Source organism: Nicotiana attenuata, unplaced genomic scaffold, assembly GCF_001879085.1.
Source record: "Nicotiana attenuata strain UT unplaced genomic scaffold, NIATTr2, whole genome shotgun sequence".
In the NCBI taxonomy this organism is placed as follows: Eukaryota; Viridiplantae; Streptophyta; class Magnoliopsida; order Solanales; family Solanaceae; genus Nicotiana; species Nicotiana attenuata.
The window spans coordinates 56,807-76,412 of record NW_017672908.1 but is presented as its reverse complement, the minus strand read 5'-3'; the positions used below and the strand labels follow the sequence as shown (position 1 = coordinate 76,412).

The following is a 19,606-nucleotide window of genomic DNA, read 5'->3' as shown; positions in this document are numbered from 1 at the left end:
CACTCCCCCACGTTTCTCTCTCCACATCCCACCTCCCCTCCCCCCACATATCTTGCAAAGAGAGCAGCAATTGCACCATTGACAACCATTAAAAAGCTCAGAAGCTTTGAATTCGAATTTGTGTTTTCAAAAAACATTATTTGTTTGAATTGGGTGTTGTTGCTGAGAATTGGGATTCTCTCTACGTCTCTCTATCTCTCAATCCCTAATTTCAGTAATGGAAAGCAAAGGAAAAGATAGCAGCAATTCCACCATTGACAGCCATTAAAAAGCTTTGAAGCTTTGAATTCGAATTTGGGTTTTTAAAAACCACTATTTGTTTGGATTGAGTGTTGTTGCACACAATTGGGAATATGGTTTGGAGTATATATCACAATTTTGAGGGTGTTTTGGTGAAGATTAGACTTGATTTTGGCTGAATTTCATATTGAAACTCGAAGAAGAAGACATGATATACATTATATTTACGAATTTGTAGTAAAATTGTAGAAAAATTATATATATATATATATATATATATATATATATATATAATTATTTAAATCTATTGTATGAGAGTTGAACAATATTGTATAAAAATTATATTTAAGTTGTATGTTATTGTAGTTGTATATAACTGAGTCGAAATAATGTATGAAAAATGTAGATAAGTTGTAGATATTCTGTATAATATATAATTAGTTGTATGAAATTTATTTTTACTATGTATAAATTAGATACAAAATATACAAAAGACACATTGTATAAATTTTGTATAAAATTAGTGTTTAAGTTGTATGTTATTGTAGTTGTATTTAACTGAGTGGAAATAATGTGTGAAAGTTGTAGATAAATTGTATAATATATAATTAGGTGTATGAAATTTATTTTTACTATGTATAAATCAGATACAAAATATACAAAAGAAATATTATATAAATTTTGTATAAAATTTATATTTAAGTTGTATGTTATTTTAGTTGTATTTAACTGGATAGTTCTGTCCAACTCCTTGACGGCCAGCGTTCACCTTTTCAGGGTACACACCATCCTTAGGGTGTAAGTATTGAACCTCACCATTTGGAAACACCCTGTAAAACCTGTATTTAATCTTGTACTTTGACCTAAGCCCAGTACCAAGTGCTAAACACTGCTCTTTCCTCATCAATTTCAGCAAATTAGCACCTTCCCTCATAATAGCCGCACCACCAGTTGGCATCTCAAAGATCTGTTCTTTAGGCGATTCCTACAATTCTCATGAATAAATTGTGTGCATATAAACGAATTCATAATATGTTGAGGCCATTAATAGCTTTCAGGTAATTAATTCTATCTCTAAGGCGACGAAGAATTTTGGGACCGTGAGTGGTTTTTGTTTCTTCGTTCAGATTTTGGAGATCAATCAAGAGATTACTAATCTCTTGAATGTCAACTTTCAGTGTCTCGATTTTATGGAAGAAGTTGGAAAGATTGTCTTCATCTGTGCGGCTGAGTTGGCCCATCTCCAAACCCCTCTCTGTTTCAAGATCCAATGGGGCTTGTTTCTTCAATTCCACATAACTTATGAACGAATTCGTCATGAGATTAGTCCACACGCGATAGAATCAGTCCAAATATGGACTATCTCCCTTAAAATAAAAAGGGGTAACTAAATCCCTTGATTGAAGGCACAAATAATGGATTTGTGAGCCTTTTAAGGTGGATTGTATATATTTTGTAAACAAAACTTGGTTATGCCGGATAATTAACAAAAAGTGGATATTAAGGATAATAAAGTTTCAAATAGTGTATAGGTATGAAAACATCCCTTTACTTATTATATTTCTTGTCTCGCATTTACTATGGCCTATATTATCCAATTATAAATTGTGCTTAATAGGACTTTTTTTTTGGTAATTAACTTTTTCATTACCAGGGAAAATATTTATAAGTAAATCAAACCCTTACAAGTTATCCTACTTTGCTATACTTCACCCCTCCCCATTTCCTGTTATTTACACATTTACCTATCTATTATATTGGGTACCAGTCTAGTCTATGTAGTATTTTCTCTGTATGTTTGCTACTTCGACGGTGCAGTTCTTGGATTATCTTCTTACATATTGCTTCCCACCCTTTCGCCTTAGCTTGAAAAGTTCGAGCATTCCTTTCTTGCCACACATGATACACTGTTGCTGCTATTGCCATTTTGTATAACTCGGCAGCAGCTGTTTTCCTCTTAGTCTGCATCTCAGCCCATCGTAGTTCCTCATCCCAGCCATTTACTGGTCTTTTAATCCCTTGTCATGCTAACAGTGTGCTCCACAATGCTTTTGCATATGAGCATTCAAAGAACAGATGCTGTATGGATTCATTAGCTTGCTTGCACAGGACACATTCTTGATCCACCTGCATTCCCCAGCTTTGTAGTCTATCCCTTGTGTATAACTTCCCATGAGCTGCAATAGTTAGCATAAATGTCCACCTAGGGAAGCCTATGTTATGACAAACTACTCTTCTCAAACTAACTTTGTCAAATCTTCCACGCAGCCTGTGGTATATGTTTTTAATCAAACAGTTCTTCAACTTCATGATATCCTCATGGCTGAATCCTGCCTCTACAAATGTTTTCTTTGCTTTCATGATCTTGCTCACCATCCAAGATGCTAGTTTCAGTTGAACATCCCATATGTGTCTGTCTTTGATGTAGTAGCTGTGCATCCACTGAATCCACAACTTCTTCTTTTCTTTGCATAGGTTCCAGAATTGTTTACAAATAGCAGCCTTGTTCCAGATGGTTATATTCATAATGTTGAACCCTCCAGCAGACTTGGGTAGACAGACTTTCTCCCATGCCAATAGAGCCTTCTTAGACACACTCCCTTCTCCTGTCCACAAAAAGCTTCTACACATTGCTTCAATTAGATTTGTGATATTTTTAGGAAGCACAAATATTTGTGCCCAATAGGTCTGTATAGAGAATAGAACACTCTTTATCAGTTGGATCCTGCCAGCATAGGACAGAAATTTGGCAGTCCATGAAGCTATTCTTCCCACTATCCTGTCAATTAGAGGCTGGCATTGTACTATGGATATTCTTTTTGAGCTTAATGGGGCACCTAGATATCTTACTGGCAACTCTCCCTTCTGGATTCCTAGAAATTCTAGGATTTCCTCTTGAGCAGCTTGTGATACCCCTCCAAAGAAAATAGAGCTCTTGTGTTTGTTAATCACCAGACCAGAAGCTTTTGAGAACTCCATGAAGCAATGGAACAGTAGCTTAACTGATCCTATATCACCCCTGCAAAACAATAAAAGATCATCAGCAAACCCAAGTTGCAATATTTTCATCTTGGCACACTTAGGGTGGTAGTTGAAGTCTGGAATCTGGTTCAATGTCTTTAGACTTCTTGTTAAGTATTCCATTGCCAGTACAAACAAGAATGGAAACATTGGATCTCCTTGCCTCAACCCCTTCTTAGCATCAAAGGGCTTTGTCAAATTTCCATTTATCACAACTGTATAGGTAACAGTTTCCATGCAGGCCAGAATCCATCTCACAAATTTGTCTGGGAAAGCCAAAGCATTCAGCACTTGTTCCATGAAAGGCCATTCAATGGAATCATAAGCTTTCTGCATATCCAATTTCATCATGCATCTAGGTGAGACCCCTCTCCTTCCATAGCCTTTTACTAGTTCATGGCTTAGGATAATGTTATCAGTAATTACTCTTCCAGGCATAAATGCTGACTGAGTGTTGTCAATTAAAGCATCCATAACTCCTTGCAATCTCTTAGTTAATAACTTGGAGATCACTTTGTATAGAACAGTGCAGCATGAGATAGGTCTGTATTCTTTAACACTCACAGGATTTCTGACTTTAGGGACTAAAGTGATTGCTGTGCAGTTGATAGGTCTGTACATATGTGTTGTTTCAAAGAATTCCAACACAGCCTTTGTTATATCCTCTCCGACAATTTGCCAGGCCTTCTTAAAAAATACAGCATTTAACCCATCATAACCAGGTGCTTTGAGGTCACTGATGTCCTTCAGGGCTTCCCATACTTCCTCTTTGGTGACTGGCTTGATCAGCTGAACCTCTTGTTCTCCATTTAATGTTGCACCTAGTTTCATAATATTTGGATTGATAGCTGGAATACTTTCAGCTCTTGATCCCAGTAGTTCTTTATAGTACCCTAGTATTTCTGCTTCTATATCATCCTCCATTACTAGTTGAGCTCCCACATCATTTGTTAGACTTTGGATTTCATTCAAGTGGTTCCTATTCTTCATTTGTGCAAAATATAGGCTGAGTTAGAATCCCCCAGATTCAACCATTGGACTCTAGGCCTTTGTTTGTATATGCTTTCTTCTATCTTTCCCCATTTTTCTAACTCACACTTCAATTCTTTCTCTTTCTCAACCAGCTCTATATTCTGTAGTTTAGAGCTCATTTCCTCTTGTACTCCCTACAATTCCCTCCTAATCTCTTTTATCCTTTCATCAACCCCTTTGTAGTGCTGTGTGTTTATATTTTTGATTATCTCCTTTATATCTTTAAGATTGTTCCATACTGCCTGCATAATTCCATTTGTGCTCCTATCCTTCCAAGCTACTTCAATGTGCTGCATGAATTGAGGATGATCAGCAATACGGTTGAAAAACTTTCAGTGTCTGGTCAGACTAGCTTCGGTGGTGAATGGTCAGACACCATTGGTTCAAACACCTGCACTTTCACATTTGGCATTGTCATCATCCAAGTTATATTTACAAGTCCCCTGTCAATTCTGCTATATGTATGGTTGTTAGTTCATGTATAGCTCCTTCCTACTTATTGCAATTCATTCATCCCTGTGTCCCTCATATACTCCTTAAAGTCTTTTATTTCCATCTCTTGTACCTCTGAACCATACTGTCTATCTTGAGGATGTAATACAGCATTATAGTCTCCCATAGCTAGCCAAGGCCCCTGCTGAATGCTGTGAATTTGCCTCATCTTACACCATAACTTCAATCTATCTTTAATAGTATGTAGTCCATATATTGCTGAAAATCCAAACATGATTGCTTTTGAAATAACTCTGACTTGGCCATGTATTAATTGCTCCTCTATTTCCACTGGCTCAAATGTATATATCCTGGGGTCCCAAATTATCCAGATTCTGCTTTTATGGTTTACACTAGCATTAGATATCCATTTCTAACCAGGTGCTATCTTCTTGATCACCTCATTTGTTTTGTGCTCTTTTACTCTATGTTCTACTAGTGCTATAATTGCTTTATTATTCCCTTTTATAAACTCCTTTACCTCCTTTTGCTTATAAGTTTTATTCAACCCCCTAACATTCCAAGTTACCACACTCATACAGGTATAAAATAGGGGTGGTGATCCAACTCCTGCATCTCTGAGCTCCTCAGCTGCATTTTACTTGTACCTGGTTCATCATGTGTTTGATTCTTTGCCAAACTTTGGAATCCATTGCTTCCTGGTAGCTCCTGCTCCTCAACTTGTTTAGCCTTAGCTGCTGATTTTCCTAGGACTGTTATCCACCCCTCTTCCTTTTCCTGTGCATCTTTGTTTTTTGATTCTGGTTCTGGCTGTTGAGTAGTCTCAGCTACTTTCTGTTGCTCATTCACCTTTTTCTCATTACCAGCTTCTCTATCAGTTCTGAGCCACACTTGCTTGTTTTTGACTACCTTCCTCTGCTGCACCATCCTTTGTGGTTGTGCTGTTTTAGTCTCAGCACAATCATGTCCTATTTTCAGACATTTTGTGCAGTATTTTGGCTCCCAGTCATAAGTGACTTCCGACTGAATTATCCTCCCCTTATGGTCCTGTAGCTTCACATACCTAGGTAGGGGTTTCGCAATATCCATTTCAATCAGCATTCGTGCATAAGAAATCCTAACAGAGCCAGTGGTGCATTCATCTGCATACACCGGATTTCCCAATATACTACCTATCTTACTTAAAGCTTTCATACCCCAGCAATTTATGGGTAGATTTGGGAATCTCACCCATAAGGGAATAGTTTTCAGGACTTCATCTTGAACATTGAAATCTTCTGACCATGCCTTCATTATTATGGGCTTGTTGTTGATTGTGTGAGGTCCAGAGTATAACACCTGGTCTCTCTCCTCTAAATTACTAAACCTTATCATAAAATATCCTTCATTGTGGTAGTAGATCTGTGGTTTCACTGAGAATTTGCCCATTGAGCTCAGGAATCTATCCATTGCTCCAATGGTAGGCGTTTCCCCAATCACATATAGGACAATAGCAGATCTCTATTTCTCAGTTTCTAATTCAACATCTTCGATTTCTAACTTTGCTATTTTCTCTCCGTTTTGAACTATTGGAGCTATGAACTGTAAATTCATACCTTTCATGGCCAATTTGTTGCCTGCCACCACATTTGCCCATGATTGATCTATCTGCTCCTTCCCTGCTTCTACTTTTTCACCACTTTCATCAGTACCTGAGCTGCATGGTACTGTTCCATTTTTTATCTGCTTCATACCTTGTGTTTGCACTTCCTTGTTCACAGATCCACCACCTACAGCTTGTACAGCTACAGGTGTAGCAACAACTTCCTTCGATTTGCCTTTCTCCAGTGATAGATCTGCTTCCGCTTTTCTCAGCTCACTTTGCATGTTCCTAGGAGTGCAATTTCCAGTTGGCTCTTTAATTCGTAACCCTTTTGGTGACACAAACAATTCTAGTACAGCATTCCTTGTTTCCGTTGATCGCTGGTCATTGTTTGGTATCCTCGTCTGATTTCGCTTAGGTCTGCCTCTCCCTCCCATGGCTTCCAAGCGCACGTAAGCAAGGCCACGTTAACGTGCGCCGAGAGAAATGTTGTGCTTAATAGGACTTGATAAAACCTTTGTTGTGCCAGAACGCCCACATCCAAAATTTTATATTTTTCATTATTTCTATCGAATAGTCAAAGACAAAAATGAAACTAACAATTTAGAGCCAAAAGCTAACGAAAAATAAAGGGGGTAAAACCAACAAAAAGATCTTTAAGAAAATTACCTATTCATTAATGCACAACTTTTACTTGTATTTTATTTTTATTTCTTAGTTCTGTGTATTTTGGATATGTTTGTCACCTAATTTTGCATATGCAATAATAGTGTAAAAATAATTTTACACCATCATTTTTAACAAATGAGCAATAAATATTATTAAAAGTTTACCTGTAATTATCTACTCAATGATCTTATAAATACTTCCTCCGGTCCATTTTAATTGATTTTTTGACCTTCTTTTTTAGTGCCACAATATTTAATATTTTTTATATATTAAAAAGGAATTAACTTTGTTTTTATAGAGTTGGTCTTGAAGTAAAGATTCTAGGAGTATTTGTTATATTTTAATTATTAAATTAAGGTTAATATTATTATTTTATTATTAATTAAAACAGTTTAAAAAATCAAATAAAGTGGAACGGGGATTACTTTTTAATTGTTTAGTGCATACAAGGTATAAATCGAGACAATAAGAAGAAGAATTTGGGTACATCTTTTAACTTTCTAATTTCAATTCTTCCCCTTCCTTCCCTAAATACCCAAAAAAGGACACAGCTTCGCTTTGGTGTACATTCTCAATTCAGTAAAAAATGGGATACGTGCTAAGGGTGAGATTTGCATCGTTTTTCGCCGGTGCGGCGGTGGCGTCCGCCGTTGGTCTCTACGTTCTCCACAAGGATTACCAAACCGCCCACCACTCCCTCTCTCAACAGGTCCTTTTGACTTTCAATCCACTTCCTCTCCTTTCTGATATGCCTTTTTTTTTTTAATATCTTGTTTTGTTCAATTTCGTAATGAAATGGGCGTGAATATAGTGAAATGAATATGGAGGTTTTTGTATAGCTGATCTCGACTAGTTTTGGATTAAGGTGGAATCAATTGAATTATATTGATTGATTGGAATAACATTATTTCTTTTAAATAAGAAATTTGCTGTTTTCCAATTTCAAATTATGGTGGATAATGCCTATTGGCTGCCCGTTACCTTTAACCCTTTTCTACTTAAATTGCATATTTGGCTCACCAGCAAAGATTCAAACTTTTAATGTTTCTTTTGAAAATATAAGTTAATAGCTTCGAATTTTCTACATATCCTGACTCCTGAGTGTTCTACATTTGTTGCTGAACCAAAGCCTCGGGCTTGATTCAAATAACAGACTATTGTGCTTAATTTGAAACAAATTAGGGAAACTAAACCATTTCAAAACAAATTAGGGAAACTAAATCTCCGCGAGGGTTTTAAGGGTAGTAACTGTTGGCAGAATTCCCAGCAAATATATTAAGCTTTTAAATGCACTCTGATTAGCCTCTTTAGTGTTTGCAAGACGAACGTGCTGATGTAAGTTAGCTAGTGGCCTGGAGCATATTGTTCCTGGATGGAAGTTGCTGTTCAAATTTGAGCTAGAGGGATCTACATGTAATTGGTGAATGAGTGCCCTTTTCAGTGGCAACGTAAGCAAATTATCTATAACTTGCTGCAAAATGCAGTTTTCATTTCTAAGTCTGAATGTCATACTTCAGCAAAATCAATCACCATGATGGTACAGCAAGATTATTTTTTGCTATGTTATACATCTTTAAATATAGATTTTTCTTAAAATGATGATCTATTTTGATACTGGTGGCTTCGTTTGACAGTTCAAGTTACTATGACACTAAGTTGGTTTACTGAAGGTTGGTGATGGTGGTGCTTCGAGGCAAGTACCAAAGTTGGTGCTGTGTGAAGAGACTTATTCTTGGATGGTTTATTAGCATGGTTACAACAGATCTTAGTTAGGATCTAACAAAGTAACAATAATAAACAGGAAATTAAGTAAGTCGTTATGGATGGATCAGTAGCATGGTTACAACAGATTTTAGTTAGGATCCTAACAATAACAAACAGGAGATTAACTCAATATTGTGAAGAGTGGTGGAAATGCAAATTTAGCTCATGGTAATGAGAACTTAAGAAGAAAGAATGACGAGAACGGGGACAGGAAAAATGTGACATTTATTTACGTATTTATTTTTTCGGCCAAATACATAGATAACCCCCTAAAGTTGGCACCATTTTTCATTTAGACACTTCAATGAGGTTCTTATGCATTAGCACTCCAACCTCAGTTAATGTGTCTATTAAACACGATAATCAGACATGGAGAATAAAGTTTTTCTCTACTCTCGTAGGCGTGTGAATTGATCCCAAATTTTATTGTTTCCTTTTCTTTTAGAACATTTCTTCTTCTTCCTTCTCTCTTCCTGCCACCGCCTCTACCATTCCCCTCCCTTCTCCTCTTTTTCTGCCACCACCACCCTCCACCCTCCCCTTTCCTCTTCGTTTTTGTGTAGCTATAAATTCTACCTTTTTAATGCTTCCAACAAAATCTACAACATAGAAGCATAAGGAAAGGAAATTTGAGGTCCCCAATTTCTCTTTGGTTACTCCCTATCACCAGATTCTCCTCACTTTGTGTGCCCAAGAAATTAAGAAGCTTCACTTTTTAATTATTTCCACAAGTTGCAGCTACTAAATACTACTTCTAAATATCCACAAAAAGGTGACATGGCAAACCACTGGAAGGTTGGTTCTTTTTAATTTACAGGACATTTGTAGCAGTCGCTTTACCAATAACCCACCAACGAAAATTAACACAGAGAGTTGGTTCTTGTACAGAAATACTAATCAAGAAATACCCTCTTAAGAAGGCTTCGAGCTATCCCAATGGGCAAATGGGCAAACTACTGGAGAACAACACCATTGTCGTCACCCAATTTATTATCTGCTATAGATCTTTATTTGGCTGTTGTTGGAATGAAGTTGATTCTTGGGCTGCGAAGACGATGAAACAGGGGAACTGCGAAGAGGATGGGACCGGGTGGTGGGGTGGGTGGAAAAGATGATGCAACAACGGGGAAATTTATGTGAAAAGAGATCTCATCTTTTTGGCTTAAGAAGACGGTGGTTTTAGGTGGAGAAGATGGCGTTGACGGTGACTATAGCGGGAGTTGTATGGTGGAGTAGTGGTGTGGAAACGGAAGAGGGAACTGGCTAAGAAGACGAAGGAACAGCGGGGGAATTTATGTTGAAATAGATTTTCTTTTTCCTTCTTTTTCTTCTCAAGCCTCTTTTTAAAATAATTATGTAAATGTCGCATGTCCTTGTTTCGTTCGTAACTTTGCCACATCATCCCTGTGTGAATGAAACGCATTTTAGTTTTTTGACTGGTTGTTAATGTGGTGTTCAATAGGCACATCTTGGACATGCGTTAGGTGTCTAATAGGAAACAGACTCATTGAGGTGTCAAAATGAAATTATGTGCCAACTTTAGGGGGCTGTCTATGTATTTGGCCTTAATTATGTTACAAATGTGACCACTAATTGAATTGCTTTCACTATTCTCTTTTAGAATCATCTTGACCCGAGGATCTATCGGAAACAGCTTCTCTACTCTATCGGGGTAGGGGTAAGGTCTGCGTACACACTACCCTCCCCATACCCCACTTGTGGGATTTTACTGGGTCGGGTTGTTGTTATTCTCTTTTAGAAGCACTGATGTTGGACTGCAATCAGAATAATTTGTAACTTATTTTCAAAGTTTTGTGCTTGTTTTCTCAATTTCACTTCCCTTTCCCCAAAGTTAAAAACCAGTTCTTACCTTCTTAGCACAGTTTTATTCTTCTTCTCTATTTCTAACATTAGTATAGCCCGTTTGGCCAAGCTTCTAAAATCAGCTTATTTTGAGAAGTGCTTTTCTCAAAAGTACTTTTTAAAAAAGTGTTTTTGGTGAGAATTAGTTTGTGTTTGGCCAATTAATTTGAAAAGCACTTTTGAGCAGTAATTAGTGTTTGGCCAAGCTTTTGAAAACTGCTTCTAAGTGTATTTTTCTCAAAAGTGCTTCTCAGAAAAGTGCTTGGAGAGAAGCTACTTTTTTCTGCTTCTCCAAAACTGCTGCTGCTTCTCCTCAAAAACACTTTTTTTCCTTCCAAAAGCTTGGCCAAACACCTCAATTTTTGGCCAAAAGCACTTTTGGCCCAAAAAAAAGCTTGGCCAAACAGGCTAGTAGTCTTATAAGGATCATTTCAGTGGTCATGAGCATTGTGGGGGTTTAACGTCCAAAATAAGTGCAGAATTGATGGTAAAAGAGGCGAATCCACACCTAATGTTTTCACCAGACTAAGCAATTTAATCTTAAGAGATGCAAATTAGATTGAGGAGACACATTACGTAGCCTTGGTTAAGTAAAGTATTAAATCATTATACAATGGAATTAGATAAATGTCTTGCATTCAATGATTTGGTGTAAACAACGCGTGTGAGTAAGTCTTTGTTGTGGTACAATGTAGCTTGACCCTTAGATCCTGCAATTTTGTACTGGATGATTTGTACAGCACTCTTTTGTTTTCTTGAACATTTAATAGAAGAAAGATGAGTTCTTTTCAGCATCATGTTTGTACCTATGATATCATAATTTAGCATGCCTGCTTGGGCTATATAATGTTGTTGCAAAAGTGACTGTGAATCCTTGTTTTCCAGTATAAGAGTTTTCTTTTTCTCATATTCCTTTGGTGAGCCTTATGTAAAACTTATGTATTGCTGCAACACGATAACTGGAGCCATGAAACTCTTTTGAAAATGGTGTGAGATATTGAGAAGATACAATGCTAGCATGCTACTTTGACAGGCCAAGATGGAACTTGGTCATAAATCAATTACGGTCTAAAAGAGCAATTTATTTCAACCATCTTTTCCTTGATCTGAACATCAAATATGTTGCCCCAGCTGGACTAAATCTCTTTTGTCTACATGATATTCACTCTTTTCTAAAATCCAGATGAATGATGTTTATGAATCTCTGAATGGACGCATTTCTGCTTTGGAAAGGCTGAAAGAAGCTGATGCTGCAAAACGCGTGGAAGCTACTGAGTAGAAGTTCCAAGTGGTTCCCAATGAATACTTGTCCTGTTGAGACATCAAAATAGATTCCCTAGGTTCTAGTTGCTTCTGACTCCGTTATGATGTATTTGATCTTCTGCATAAAGTTTAGCTTTTTCTTTTGTTTTGCCGTATGATGGGTCAAAAGGCACGTTTTCTGGAAGCGGTAATGAGAACTTGAAGTCAATTTTGATCCTTGGCGTTTCTGAACCTATGAAATGTACTCTTGCCTCTCTTTACAATAAGATTCAGCTTGAACAACTAATTTCTCAGCTAGCTATTAGTTGGATAATCGTAGGCTAAAATGATCATTATTGGTGATTCTGGATATACCTCGAATCGCACTTGGCAGTTCTGTTTGGGTAAATATTACTTAAAGTATTTGCTGAGTTTACACTTACATTGTCAATTCATTATTCAGAAAGTGGAGGTGATAAACTTGTACCTCTTAATATTTAATGCTTCTTCTCACCCGTTTCTGTTGCTCTAATATATTGTTTCACTACGGGATGTATACGGGTTATTGATGCCTGGATAAATGTACCATCAGTTAAGGACCCTAGGTTGTTCCTCTGATTATTCATCTTTCTTTGCCAACACCGATGTGGTTGAAACCATGCCTGAGCTTCTTAGGAAGGGGCCACATTTCTTTGGCAAAACTACAATTTCAATATTTTAGCATGTCTTGAGGTTTAAGCACAATAGTTGATCATACCGAGCAATCAAGACTCTAGCTTATGAGAGCTTTCAGGAGGAAACAAATTAGCAAAGGCGTTAAGGTCCTAAGCAAGTGCCTTCTGATTTCTGTGGTATAAGATGTTATGACACCTATTTACCAAAAAAATAAATAAAAGAAGAGATGCTATACCTTTTGGATTGAAGGTTTGTTGAATAAACGAGATGAGAGAACATAATCTGGATGTATAGGTTAATTATTGCAGTCTACTTTTTTCTTCTTGGAGTCCGTTGGGGCCGGTATGCAGCGGAGATAAGAGACCCTCAGTCTAAAGAAAGGAGTTCGCTGGGCACTTTTGATACCGCAGAAGAAGCTGCTTGTGCTTACGATTTTGTTTATATAGTGGATTGCTCATCTCCATCATGGATGTAGGTCAGTTGACCGAACCACATTATATGTTTGTGTCTTTTTTGGTATATTTCTCTTTTATTGTCTAATTTATCGTTGTTCAAGGTTTGCGTTGCTAGTTTCCGCATGACACCTGATTTTTTGGTCCTAACATTACAGTTGCTGCGACTCAGAAAAGCAATAATTCTTTGAACATGCTTCTATTTCGTGAACTTCTTAGTTTGAATTCCTCCGCTATTACTACTACTTCCCTTTCTTCAAACACCGGCTTTAATAACAAGATGCCTTTGTATGAACAGCTGCCTTTAATGCTTAGTCGCAATAATACTAGTATTGGTTTGAATTCTTCAACTTCTAATTTGATGAATCATACCTTTTCTTCTTCCACCTTTTTACCCTCCACTAGCAATGCCATTATTCCCAGCTTCTCCATTAGGACTCTGCCAAAAATCGAAAACATTCATTCACTCAACAACAATACTTGTATTCATGATATTTACGCAAAACAACGAAAACAAGTAATCTTCATGTTTCAATACGCCAATTCCTAATGTAAAGGTAAACTGTACATATCTGTGTTGCAACATTTTTTATATGCAAAGGTTCAGCACCTGTCGCACGCGGCATTTGCTCTAAAAAGAAAAATAAAGGAATTCAAAATGGAGATGCGGGGTATCAATCCCCGTACCTCTCGCATGCTAAGCGAGCGCTCTACCATCTGAGCTACATCCCCTGAGATATAGACTCTCTTAAATTTACAAAATAACTTATCTTGTCAAGTTGTGTAGTCTCTTTGTATGCGGATAAGAATTACTATGACCGGTGGATCTATATAACCCGAAATTAGAAGGTAGAGAAACTAAGTTTGAGAAAGGTCTTCGTTCGAAGACCGAAGTTCAGGAAGAGAGGGAAACTATTGAATCATTTGACTTCGCTGTGGGAGCTGAGTGACGAGAATTTATCTTCACAAATATGCAAAACTTCCCCTTGAGCTAACCAAAATAAAAGAAACTACAAAAATGCTTATAAGTTGAAAAACCATGTTTACCTCGAAAAATGTGAGTAATAATTAAAGATAATTGTAGTTTTAAAGATACGTGATGTATTCTAATACTAGTGATTATAGAAGTACGTTTAAGCTTAAGTAAGAAGAAAAGGTGAACCAAATCAGTGTTGCTGGAGCAATAGGGGCCTCGAGCTCGGTTATCCCAGGGACCTTGAGGTAAGCTAAGAACAAAAATCTATGAACAATAAAGTAAAGACAATAAAACTGAAGATAATGTTGAGCAGTTNACTACCCGAACAATTAACATTATAGTAGCTACGCACGGACTCTCGTCACCTAGTACGTACGTAGCCCCCGCATTTAGCAACAATTACTCATTTATAATCCTATGGGGACAATTCCCTCTTACAAGGTTAGAAAGGAGACTCACCTCGCTCCGAAGCGCACTTCTAATATCAAGAACAAGCCCAAACCCTCAATTCGTAGCCGAACGAGCACAAACTAATTAAATAAAGTAAGAACTAGTCAATAAAGGCTTACAAGGTTGAATTCTAACTATTTAAGTGATTTTCCAACCTTTCCCACAAGTTTCCTAAATTCCGACCCCAGGCCCACGTGCGCGGATTCCGAGATTTTTCGAAGGAAGTTGCTCTCTATCACCTAAGGATCACAAATATATGATTTCTAGTTCATTACATGGCGAATTACATGATTAAATCTTAGTTTTATTAAAACCCTAGGTCTAGCTCTAACCCTTGATTTTTGCTTAATTTTTTGTGTTTAATCTACCTAATACGCATGTATTTAAGCTAAGGATGAAGGGAAATTACTTACCTTACCAAGCTATGTGGAAACCCCCTCTTGGAAGCACTCAAATCGCCTAAATGTAGAGTGAGAAATGATAAAAATGGCTTTGGGTTCGAATTAAATGAACCCCTCTGCCCAGCTGTTTCCGCTTCTGCGGTGGGCTTTCCGCTTCTGCGGAGTCCGCTTCTGCGAAAATGGGCCGCTTCTGCGGTTCAGGCCCAAGATGGCTAGACCGCTTCTACGGTCGAAGTGCCGCCTATGCGGAACCGCTTCTGCGGCTCCAAGACCGCTTCTGCAATTTTTCCCCTGGGCTGCCTTGGCCGCTTCTGCGGTGTCCTGATTGCATCTGCCGTCCCGCTTCTGCGGCCCATGAACCGCAGATGCGGTTATGACAGAAGCAGCAAACTTCATTCCTTTTCCAAGTTCTAACTTCACTTGAGCCTCGCTCGTTTGACGCTCGGGGCTCCCGAGCCCCACCCGAACATAGCGACAAGTCTGAAATCACGAGGCGGACCTACTCGAACCCTCGGAACTCCCAGAACAACGCTAAATCTTAGAATCATCCCCTAAAACCAAATGAATCAAACTATTGAATCCTTAAGTTCTAAATTCTCCTCCAACGGGTCAAAACGCCCTTAAACTACTCGGATTGACACCAAATTTTACGGGCAAGTCTTAAATGACCTTACGGACCTGTACCAAGCTTCGGAGCCAAAATCCGAGCTCGATACCTATGGAGTCAATGATTACTTAGTTTCTTTAATTCCTTAAAGCTTCAATTAAACAATTTTAGATAAAAATTCATTACTCGGGCTAGGGACCTCGGAATTCGATTCCGGGCATACGCCCAAGTCCCATATTTTCCCACGGACCCTCAGAAATTGCCAAATCGCGAATCCGGGTCCGTTTTCCCAAAATGTTGACGGAAGTCAAACTTGGTCTTTTAAGAAATCTTAAAGAAGCAAATGGGCATATTTTTACTCAAAACTCTTCCAATCCCCGAACCAATCGCCCCCGCAAGTCGTAAATTAGTTAAAGCAAGTACGGGAGGCTTTATTTAGGGGAACGGGGTTCAAAAAGGCGAAACGACCGGCTGGGTCGTTACATTCTCCACCTCTTAAACAAACGTTCGTCCTCGAACGGACATAGAAAAGTACCTGGACTGCTGAATAAGTGGGGATATCTGCTGCGCATGTCCTCCTCGGACTCCCAGGTCGCCTCCTCGACCGGTTGGCCCCTCCACTGGACTTTTACAGCAGAAATCTTCTTGGACCTCAGCTGGCGATCCTGTCTATCAATAATAGGAACTGGCTCCTCCTCATAGCCTAAGCTCTCATCTAGATGAACGGTGCTGAAGTCCAACACGTGGGATAGGTCGGCATGATACTTCCGAAGCATCGAAACATGAAAGACTGGGTGAACTCCTGATAAACTAGGGGGCAAGGCAAGCTCATAAGCCACCTCCCCAACTCTGCTCAACACCTCAAAGGGGCCAATAAACCTTGGGCTCAACTTGCCCTTCTTCCCGAACCTCATAATGCCCTTCATGGGCGAGACTTTCAAGAGAACCTTCTCGCCTACCATAAATGCTACATCCCGTGCCTTCTGATCCGCGTAGCTCTTTTGTTTGGACTGAGCTGTGCGAAGCCTCTCCTGAATCAACTTTACCTTATCCAAGGCATCCTGTACTAAGTCTGTGCCAAGTATCTTAGCCTCACCAGGCTCGGACCACCCGATAGGAGAACGACAGCGCCTACCATATAAAGCCTCGTACGGGGCCATCTCTATGCTGGACTGGTAGCTGTTATTGTATGCAAACTCCGCTAAGGGCAAGAACTGATCCCACTGCCCTCCAAAATCAATCGCGCATGCTCCAAGCATATCCTCCAAAATCTGCACCGTCCGCTCCGACTGTCCGTCGGTCTGAGGATGGAATGCTGTGCTAAGCTCTACACGAGTCCCCAACTCACTCTGCACGGCTCTCCAGAATGGGAAGTAAACTGAGGGCCTCTGTCTGATATGATGGACACCGGCACACCATGCAACCGGACTATCTCCCTAATATAGATCTGAGCATACCTCTCCGCTGTATAAGTAGTCGCCACTGGAATGAAATGGGCCGACTTGGTCAATCTATCCACAATGACCCACACCGAATCAACCTTCCGCAAAGTCCGCGGTAGCCCAACTATGAAGTCCTTGGTGATGCGTTCCCACTTCCACTCTGGGATGGGCATCTGCTGAAGTAGGCCACCTGGCCTCTGATGCTCATACTTGACCTGCTGGCAATTCAAACACTTAGTCACATACTTCATTATGTCCTTCTTCATCCCCCGCACCAGTACTGCTGCCTCAAGTCACGATACATCCTCGTGGCACTCGGATGAATGGAGTACCTCGAACTGTGGGCCTTCTCTAGTATCCCTCTCCCTCAAGCCATCAACATTGGAACACATACACGGCCCTNGGGAGCAGCTCCTCACGGGTCCGGAACGTCGGCGGTACGGGTCCTCACCATCTGTGAGAGAATAGGAGAGGAAATTTAGTACACTGACAACTGCACGATGGAAACGAATAAAGAGTAGTCTTTCCTAATACCTAATAGCCTCTCGAAGATAAATACAGACGTCTCCGTACCGATCTACAAGACTCTATTAGGTTTGCCCATAACTTGTGAGACCTACGTGAACCTAGTGCTCTAATACCACGTTGTCACGACCCATTTTCCATAATAGGTCATGATGGCGCCCGACACCACTATCAGGCCAGCCGATGCGGAAATGTGATTAAATCCTCATTTTACTTTAACCCAAGACAATTATAATCGATTTTTCGAATTAAAGGCAAGACCAGTAAAGATCATAATGTATCAAAATAACAATACAACATAAAAATAAATGTCTACTACTGTGTGTGCCAGAACCTGGTGTCACAAGCTACGGGCGACTAGTAGAATATACACAAAAGAATAATATACTATCCTACTGTCTGAATCAGGATAGACAGAAACAAAAGTACAAGGAAGGACTTCTTCGGCTGCGGATCGGCATGAAAGAGAAGCAGCTCACCGTAAAAGTCCCAAGCGTGCTCACTGATGCGCACCAGAATGATGTCTAGATCCACCTGCCTCAAATCCTGTACATTTAAGTACAGAAGCGTAGCATGAGTACATAAACAACATGTACCCAGTAAGTATCCCGTCTAATCTCGAAGAAGTAGAGACGAGAGGTCGACTTGATACTTACTAAGGTCAAGATAATATAATAATAATGTGAGATATACAGCATGAAGGATCTCCAATGACACAAGTTTAAACGAAAAGTCATATTCATGTTCTTGACCATAATTCAATTACCATTTTCCCTTTTTCATACTTAACAATTAATCATGTCATGTCTAAACTTAAGCATATATATCATGCGCAATCATGCCGAGGTCGACGGCCCGCTCCAACAGAAAATAAATTGTGCACTGCCGAGGGTCGAACGGCCCGAACCATAGATGCATCTATTCTCACCGAGGCGATCGGCCCGATCCATAATTATCAAGAAAAATATCAAGAATGCACACAAGGCTCATTTATATACAAGGAAACTCCTACCAAGGCTCAATAAGCTCATATGTTCACTTTTCATTCCCTCAAGTCTCTAGCAAATCATAAATGATCATATTGGCAATAAAATAATAGATATTCCCCAATTAGGCATGATGTGGGTCCTAAACTACCCAAACAATTAACATTATAGTAGCTATGCACGGACTCTCGTCACCTAGTACGTACGTAGCCTCCGCATTTAGCAACAATTACTCATTTATAATCCTATGGGGACAATTCCCTCATACAAGGTTAGAAAGCAGACTCACCTCGCTCCGAAGCGCACTTCCAATATCAAGAACAAGCCCAAACCCTCAATTCGTAGCCGAACGAGCACAAACTAATTAAAATGAAGTAAGAACTAGTCAATAAAGGCTTACAAGGTTGAATTCTAACTATTTAAGTGATTTCCCAATCTTTCCCACAAGTTTCCTAAATTCCGACCCCGAGCCCACGTGCCCGGATTCCGAGATTTTTCGTAAGGAAGTTGTTCTCTATCACCTAAGGATCACAAATATATGATTTCTAGTTCATTACATGGCAAATTTTCATGATAAATTCTTAGTTTTATTGAAACCCTAGGTCTAGCTTAAATCCTTGATTTTTACTAAATTTTGGTGTTTAATCTACCTAATATACATGTATTTAAGCTAAGGATGAAGGGAAATTACTTACCTTACCAAGTTATGTGGAAACCCTCTCTTGGAAGAACCCAAATCGCGTAAGTGTAGAGTGAAAAATGAGAGAAATGAGTTTGAGTTCGTATTAAATGAACCCTTCTGCCCCCAGTTATTTTCGCATCTGCGGAAGTATTTCCGCTTCTGCGGAATTTGGCCGCTTCTGCGGCTTTTGGGATTTGGGGCTCGACCGCTTCTACGGTCTGGGGGCCGCATAGGCGGAACCGCTTCTGCGTTCCCTAGGCCGCTTTTGCGGTTTTCCCTGGCCTGCCCCTTCTCCGCTTCTGCGATCTAATGACCGCATCTGCGGTCCCGCTTCTGCGGTCCAAGAACCGCAGATGCGGTTATGACAGAAGCAGCAAGCTTCAGTCATTTTCCAAATTCTAACTTCACTCGAGCCTCGCTCGTTTGACGCTCGGGGCTCCCGTGCCCTGCCCGAACATACCGACAAGTCTGAAATCACGAGGCGGGCCTACTCGAACCCTCGAAACACTCAAAACAACGCTAAATCGAGGAATCAACCCCAAAA

The 19,606-nt window shown here is 39.4% G+C and overlaps 1 protein-coding gene and 1 non-coding gene across 2 annotated transcripts; one reads left to right on the top strand and one right to left on the bottom strand.

The window, feature by feature from the left end:
* Positions 1-7,471: 7,471 nt before the first annotated feature.
* Positions 7,472-12,229, top strand: LOC109214898. The gene is made up of 2 exons (XM_019378861.1): positions 7,472-7,706; positions 11,808-12,229. The coding sequence occupies exons 1-2, from the start codon at positions 7,584-7,586 to the stop codon at positions 11,901-11,903; spliced, it is 219 nt and encodes a 72-aa protein (XP_019234406.1). The 5' UTR covers positions 7,472-7,583; the 3' UTR covers positions 11,904-12,229.
* Positions 12,230-13,652: 1,423 nt separating this feature from the next.
* TRNAA-AGC lies at positions 13,653-13,725 on the bottom strand. Its single transcript has one exon. It is a non-coding gene; the product is annotated as a tRNA-Ala (tRNA).
* Positions 13,726-19,606: the final 5,881 nt, after the last annotated feature.

Coding starts and splice junctions, on each gene's coding strand:
- LOC109214898 (XM_019378861.1), top strand. CDS start 7,584: ATGGGATACGTGCTAAGGGTGAGATTTGCATCGTTTTTCGCCGGTGCG. Junction 7,707..11,807: donor ACCACTCCCTCTCTCAACAG/GTCCTTTTGACT, acceptor TCTAAAATCCAG/ATGAATGATGTTTATGAATC.